The following is a 6,968-nucleotide window of genomic DNA, read 5'->3' as shown; positions in this document are numbered from 1 at the left end:
CCGTTAGATGTGGGAGTTGCCGCGGGGCATCGTGGGAGGTGTTAGGACAGAACTACGGCTCCCGAAATGCACCGCGCCGGCCGGAAAAGGAAGTGCAGCTCGCGGTATAAGGCCGCCGCGCCGCCGTGCGCTTTAAAGGGGCCGCGTCCTGCGTGAGGAGGTGAGGGGTTCTGAAAGAGGGAGGGAGCGGATCTGGGCTTAACTGCGGGCCGGTACGCTGAGCTCTGTATGGAGAGCCTAGCGCGGCAGGGGGGAGGTTGTATGACTCGTTTTCGGGGCTGAGGCCTTGAGAGGGGGAGGTCTCCGGGTTCCGAGTTCGTGCCGGTGCCCCCCGGCCCCGGATCGCGACCCCCGCGGTGCAGTGGGGGTAACAGCGGCTCCCCCCGAGAGCCCTTAATTTGGATCTTAAGCAAAAGCCCCGAAAGAGGATTTGGCATAACTGCTTAAAGCTGCCCCCCAAAGCTGCCTTTTCCCTTTGGTTTATCGAGCGAAGACCAATTAACTCTGAATCGAGCTTAAATGGGATTATTTGATGCTCGGTGTGAAAGCGTGGCCGTGAGACACGTGTGCGTTCCCACATGGAGCGAGCAGCAGCAGCCTCGTGCTGTGCCACGCCTGGGGCTGTGCTCGGTCCTGCTCTGCCCCGGGCAGCACTGGGCCCTGTGGGGCTGCAGGGACCCCTCCCGAGGCAGCCCCGTCCCATCCCATCCCATCCCATCCCATCCCATCCCATCCCATCCCATTCCATGCAGCAGCGGCCCCCAGCTGTCCTCTGCGGTCTCCAATCTCCCATAGCTGAGCAACCCAGCCCCTCTTTGTGGCAGCCTTCTGCTATTCCGTGAAGGCTGTTTTTTTTTTCTCTTCTCCTCTCCCCGTTGTGTTTTTGCCCTTGAAGCAGTGGGATCACAGCTGCCTTGGAAAGCTGAGCGCCCATTGCTGAGCCCGACAGGGTGACTGCTAGCACATTGTCTGCCCTCAGTCCCCAGGGGGAGGACTGCGTGCACTGAAATGTGGTGGGGTTTTTTTGGTCAGTTCCCTTCACCCTCCCCCTTACAGCTCAAATTGGAAACGGCAGCAGCAGCAGCAGCCTGACCCAGCCACAGTGAGAGCTGTCACTGTGAGATACCCCAGAGCTGCCTGCGCTGGGCCTGGAGCTCCTGCTCTGTGCCCTCAGCTCTTCTCTGCTGTCCATTCACACCTTCACTGCTCTCTGCATTGGATCAGATGAGTGAGATCTTGCAAACCGGCAGAGCCAGATTTTTGAAGCGTGGATCGTGGCTCACCCCTCCCCTTGTCCTGGCTAAAATTAGCTCAGCCTTCAGAAGAGCTTTGCTTCACAACCGAGCGGATAAATAAAGGCTGAGCTCGCAATGCTACCCAGCACTTGGCAGCTCCCGTGGCCTAAAAGGCAAAGCTCCAGAAACTGGGAACAGGTGAAGGGTTGCTGTGCCTCTCTGCTCCGCGTCCCTCAGGAGCCAAGGCTGCGTCCTGAGCCTCAGGTTCATCCCAGGGGCTCCAAATGCCTTACACAACAAACCAGAGAGGTGAAACCAGGACACTTTGTTTGGTCTGCCAGCTCCCCCTGACGAGCTCTCCTGCTCTGTATGGTCCAGACCAGGAAGGGACGCTTGGATGGGTTGGTCTGTGCTGTTATGGAGTGTGGGGACTGTCTGTCCTCTCTCTTCCTCGCAGCGCTGGCACCGTGTCTGTGCTATCATTGCAAAACAGGGATTACTGCAGGAGAATGCAGTGGGGCAGCAAATCAGCTGGGGGCCCAGCAGTGCCCGAGGGATGTGGTGGAGGAGGCAGCAGCTCATGGCAAAACTCAGCGGGAGAGATGAGGGCACCGTGGGGTGCTGGGGAGGGTGGGAGCAGGGAGGGCAGTGAGGGCGAGCGGTTGCAATGCAGGCACGACATCTAACCAGAGGGGGAAATCGTGGTCTGGAGTTTGCTGCTTATTCAGTTGAATTGTGAAAGAGCTGAGAGGAGCGGCGTTGTCCGTGTCTGGTGCTAATGGGAGACGTGCTGGGGCAGCAGCAGGAGCTGGGCTGATCTCAGGGAGAGGAGCAGGCTCATCTGGCAGCGGGAGGATGCTGGCTGGGGGGGTGGCTGCTTTGCTTGTGCTGGGCAGGCAGCAGGGGGAGGCTGGTGAGAGGAGGAAGCTGTGATCAAAGTGGGGTTCTTTCCTTACCACCTGAACAGGCTGCACTGGTGTTTCAGTGCAGAACTGCCCATGCAGTGTGGGGAGGGGCTGGGCTCTTCCATCCTTTTCTCCTATGGAGCTACAAGGAAAAGAGATGCTGCATGTCCCAGTTCTGGTCATGGAGCAGCCTCCAGCATCCCCCAGCAGCAGCACGATGGGCTGTGTGGCCCATGTGGGGCATGTGGGAGGCTAGTGCTGCTTTGCTCTCTGCCCTGGGAGCTGCTGGAGTTGGATGCATCCTCTTTATTTCATGGTGGCTTACTGGATAGGATCAGCTGTGCTAGGAACTGGGGGCTGGAGAGGTGCTGCTGGGTGAGACAGAAACGTGAACTTCCTGGGAGTCTGGGGAGAACGTGGGGAATCCAGATTGTCTGAGTGCTCCATCTCTTCCTACCATATCCTTTTTCCTCTGTGCAGATGTTTCCTTCTGGGCTCTGGCTCTAGGATGTTGGAGAGCCGAGAGGAGGTAAGACGCCTCCTGATGTGGTTTTATCTGTTCCTGGCTGGGGTTTGGCAATGCTGGAGCCTTGAGTGCTGCATCGAGGGGAGAGAGGTGCTGAACACTGGGCAGGGGGCAGAGCTGGGGGGTGGATGGGGATGAGACTGGGAGGTTCTGCCCTGTGCTCAGGCAGTGTTTGTGCCCCAGGAGCTGACCACAGTGCGCGTCCAGGACCCTCGAGTGCAGAACGAAGGCTCCTGGAACTCCTATGTGGATTATAAAATCTTCCTTCATGTAAGTTGTGGCTGCTGGGAAACAGCAGAGTTCACCTGCCTCGTTGCCCCTCAGTTGGGAGGATTATGTCTCTATTTATTTATTTATTTTGGTGCAGACCAACAGCAAGGCCTTTACAGCCAAGACCTCATGTGTGCGGCGCCGGTACCGTGAATTCGTGTGGCTGAGGCGGCAGCTCCAGAAGAATGCTGGCTTGGTGTAAGCATGCCCTGAGCTCCCTGCTTTCCCCCACCTGCAGCCAGACACCACGGTTCCATTGCTCTGGGTATCTTATGTGCTCTCGGAGAAGATGTGGATAAAAAAAGCAGAGGGGTGGCTTGCTCCAGACATGGATGTGGGATACTGGCACTCATAAGATCTGGCTCTGCACAAAGCAGGGTGCCAGCTGCTGCTGCCATGGTGCCCCACATCTTCTTGCTCTAGTGCTGGGACAATCTGATCCTGAGCTGCTGCCTCTGCTTTCTTCCTGCAGGCCTGTCCCAGAGCTGCCTGGGAAATCCACCTTCTTTGTGGGGAGCACAGATGAATTCATTGAGAAGAGGAGGCAGGGGCTGCAGCAGTTCCTGGAAAAGTGAGTGAAGCTCTTGCACACACCTCTGGGAGGTCATGAGAGGGAGGATGCAGCACTTAGAAGATGCTGTTTGTGAGGTGGCAGTGGATCTGCTGGTGGGGTCACCCTGGCAGTGTGAGCTGTCTGGGCAGGGCTGAGTGCTCTGTGCCCCTGCAGACTTGCCTCACCCCCTTCTCTTTTCGCACAGGGTTGTGCAGAATGTTGTCCTCCTCTCCGACAGCCGGCTGCACCTCTTCCTGCAGAGCCAGCTCTCCGTGCCTGAGATAGAGGCATGCGTGCAAGGCCAAGGCTCACAGACAGTGACAGAAGCCATCCTGCACTATGCCATGTCCAACTGTGGCTGGGTGCAGGAGGAGGAGAGCCGCCCTACGCTGCTGCAGGGAGGAGGTGTGCATGGCAGGTAATGCAGGCAGGGAAAGACTGACCCAGGGGCACCACAGTGGGGCAGACCCCAGCTCTCTTGCTGTGCTCAGAGCTGCTTTGTGCTGGTTTGAGCAGACCTGGTACCAGCAGCACCCTGAGCCACATGGTGCCCTGCTGCCCACACCTCCCCTTGCCTGTGCTTGGAGCTGTAGGAATGCTGCTTAGAAATGGCTGGTGTCTGTGCAGTAGAGTTTCACTGTTAGGAAACAACTCCTACTATGAAATGAGAGGAGCTGCCAGGTTTTCCAGGGACTCATGAGTGGCTTTTTGAGCTGCTTGTCACATCTTTGTTACAGTCATTTAAAGGAATAAAGCTGAGGATGTGTTCCCTAGCCCTGCACACAAGTGGGCAGGATTCCAGGGGCCAGATGAGCAGAGATGGATGTCACAGGCTGTTGCCAGTGTCTCCTGTGCTGCTCTTCAGGCTGCCTGGGAGGGTGACCTGTTCTGGCCATAGCCAAGGCTTAGCAGAGAAGAGCTTGAGTCTCCCAGAAAAACTTAAGCTGAGAATTACAGAGATCTTTGGATGCATTCCTTCCTTAATCTCTGTGCGGTGAGGAACCTTGGAGCCTTTCAGTACATAGACTTTATGTGCATCTTCTCTCAGCCCTTGCAGTGTGCAAGGCATGTCTCACACCCACCACAGCTGCAGAGCACTTGCAGTGTGTGTGGGAATTAGCCAGGATCTCCCTGGGCAAGGAGGGCTGCCACCTTGGTGCCAGTGAAGGGTTTTCTGCTGCTATGGTGGGAGAGGAAAGCATCCTCTGTTTGTCACCTCTGCATCACCCACACACTCAAGTCCTGCAGGTGCAGCTTCCGTGGCAGTGAAGCTCTGCATCCCTGTGCTCCTTGAGCCTGCTATGCAAGAGGCTGTGTCTGCCTTCTGTACCACTTCTGCAAGTGCTTTTTCAGCTTGGTTTTCAATGAATGGAAAGAAAGACGTTTCTAGACCCCAGCAGTGTTTAAAATAGAGCTCTTTTTGCTTGAAGGATAGGGTTTGGGAGAGCACAGCAGCCCGAGCTAACAGGGGTTGTGGCTGTGTTTTCCTTGCTGCTGCCAGCACCATCTGCCTCTTGCTGGTGGTGCTGCCCCTGTGTACAACCAGAGCAGCCGCTGCAGTGTTGCCAGTGCTCTGACTGCTCTCTCTTTTCAGCTGTGCCAGCCTGGGGGCCACACAGGGGCTGAGCTGCCTGGAGACCCTCCCCCACTGGAACGACTTTGGCATGGACGACGCGCACTCGGACAGCCCAGATGAGCCAGCAGAGCCCTTGGGTGGACAGCAGGAGATGCAGTAAATGGTTTGAGCGACCTCACCTGCCTTCCCCAGGACCTGCAGCCCTCTCTGGAGGAGGTGCTGCTGGCTGAGCCAGAAGGAGGCCGGGCTGGCAGGACTGGGGGTGTGCTGGGAACACGGCTTTGTCCTTGGCTCTGTGGTGACCGGGGCTCGTGTGCTCTCTCCCTGATGATTCTCAACTGTCCTTGATGTCCAGGCAGTGTGTTTGTGTAGCTCTTCTCTTTGGAGAAGAGATCTAGTGGTTAGTGAAACCTGTGTTTCTTATTCCCGTGGCCCTTTGCTCTCCAATTGGAGTAGTAGCAGGGCTTGGTTAGGTCACAATGCCAGCGAGGCCCCGTGTTATCGGTACATTTCTGGCCCTGGGCAGGGTGGGATGTGCTGGCTGTGATGCGTGCAGCCTCAGACTGGGAGTGGGGAGCTGGCTGCTGCCCAGCAGGTCCCTCTGGCAGCCCTCTGCATGGAGGCTGCATTTCCCCAGCGACAGCAGCTCTGTGCAGCTCCTGGTGGTCTCAGCTGCATGGGACCCACAGCAGGCTGCAGATACTCTGCCCACACCTGGGTCCTGCTGGCAGCATTTGCCCCACGAGCTGCACGCAGCTGGGACAAACAGAGATGAAACCCACCCGAGAATGAGGGGAACAGTTTATCTCCCCTGCCTGTTTGTGCAGCCACCCCTTCCAGATGGGATTCTGCAGGAGAACAAACCTTTCCACACGTTGATAGCACAGTGGGGGAACGTGGGAGCAACAGGGGAGGAGAATGGGGGACTCACAGCCAGCAGGGAGCTCGCTCAGAGCAACGCAGCATGCAACTGCCTTGGAGTGGGTGTCTGGCAACGCTTGGGCCCTGGTTACTTTTGCTGCTGCTCCCTGTGCTCTCCTGCACCTTTTCCTATACCCTGAGCACTGGTAGAGGCAGAGCCGACGTGCTCTGACTTGAAATAAAAACAAAGTAGAAGAGGCTTGCTGCTTGCTGGTGATGTCTGTCCTCGCTGCGTGGGTGGAGGGAGCCAAGCAGGGCCGAGGCCAAGCTAATTGGGGATAGATGGCTGTAGGAAACAGGGCTGCTGATTGCACCTCTCCCTGTAGGGCTGATCCTGCTGGGGCAGCTCGCTCAGAGGGAGAGGTGAGAGGGTCCACAAAGCAGAAAGCAGAGGGCTGGGAGCAGGTGGGAGGATCACGCTGTGAGATTTGTGGGGCTGGGGGTGGTCGTCCTCACACAGAGGTTTGGGTTTGCAGAAAGGGAGGCTTGGAAACCCGACGTGTCGCAGCCAAAATGTCAGGAGAAGTTCATGGTGAAGGCTGGCAGCTGCTGGTGCCATTGGCTGCCCCCCTTCATACATATTCATGTCTGCTGATGAGTGTGCAGCTCCAAATGGCTCAGCTGCGAGGCCAGCTGTGGCCATAGACTGCAAAGCATCCTGCAGGCACCGCACCTTCGGCCAGGGCTGCAAATCCTGAGCACAGCACTCAGTCTGGAGCCGCAGCCCCGCTCCGGGCATCCCTCTCTCCATGTCCTGCCAGAACCTGGCCAGCCCTGGGGCTTCCCTTTGTAGGTGGTGGAGATAAAGCAGCCCTGCAAGCAGAGCTCGGTCCCTCTGCAAGGTGCCCATCCTTCCCCTTTGGGGGGTGCAGCTGCTGCCCCGGTGTTGGCTGCGTGTCAGAGCCAGGCGGAAATTATTTTTAGTGGTGTTGATCGACTCTGCAAAGCTGTCGGGAAAACAGTGACTCATTCGGAGGCAGAA

The 6,968-nt window shown here is 57.4% G+C and overlaps 1 protein-coding gene across 1 annotated transcript; it reads left to right on the top strand.

The window, feature by feature from the left end:
* The first annotated feature begins 66 nt into the window (after positions 1-66).
* On the top strand, positions 67-6,185 carry SNX11 (sorting nexin 11). Its single transcript, XM_010724578.3, has 7 exons — positions 67-160; positions 2,621-2,669; positions 2,850-2,936; positions 3,034-3,134; positions 3,409-3,507; positions 3,695-3,907; positions 5,084-6,185. The coding sequence occupies exons 2-7, from the start codon at positions 2,649-2,651 to the stop codon at positions 5,223-5,225; spliced, it is 663 nt and encodes a 220-aa protein (XP_010722880.1). The 5' UTR covers positions 67-160; positions 2,621-2,648; the 3' UTR covers positions 5,226-6,185.
* The last annotated feature ends 783 nt before the right edge of the window (positions 6,186-6,968 follow it).

The sequence above is a fragment of the Meleagris gallopavo genome, chromosome 29 (genome assembly GCF_000146605.3).
Source record: "Meleagris gallopavo isolate NT-WF06-2002-E0010 breed Aviagen turkey brand Nicholas breeding stock chromosome 29, Turkey_5.1, whole genome shotgun sequence".
Lineage (NCBI taxonomy): Eukaryota > Metazoa > Chordata > Aves > Galliformes > Phasianidae > Meleagris > Meleagris gallopavo.
Note: the sequence above shows the minus strand (reverse complement) of the source record. Positions and strands in the feature narration are given on the sequence as shown.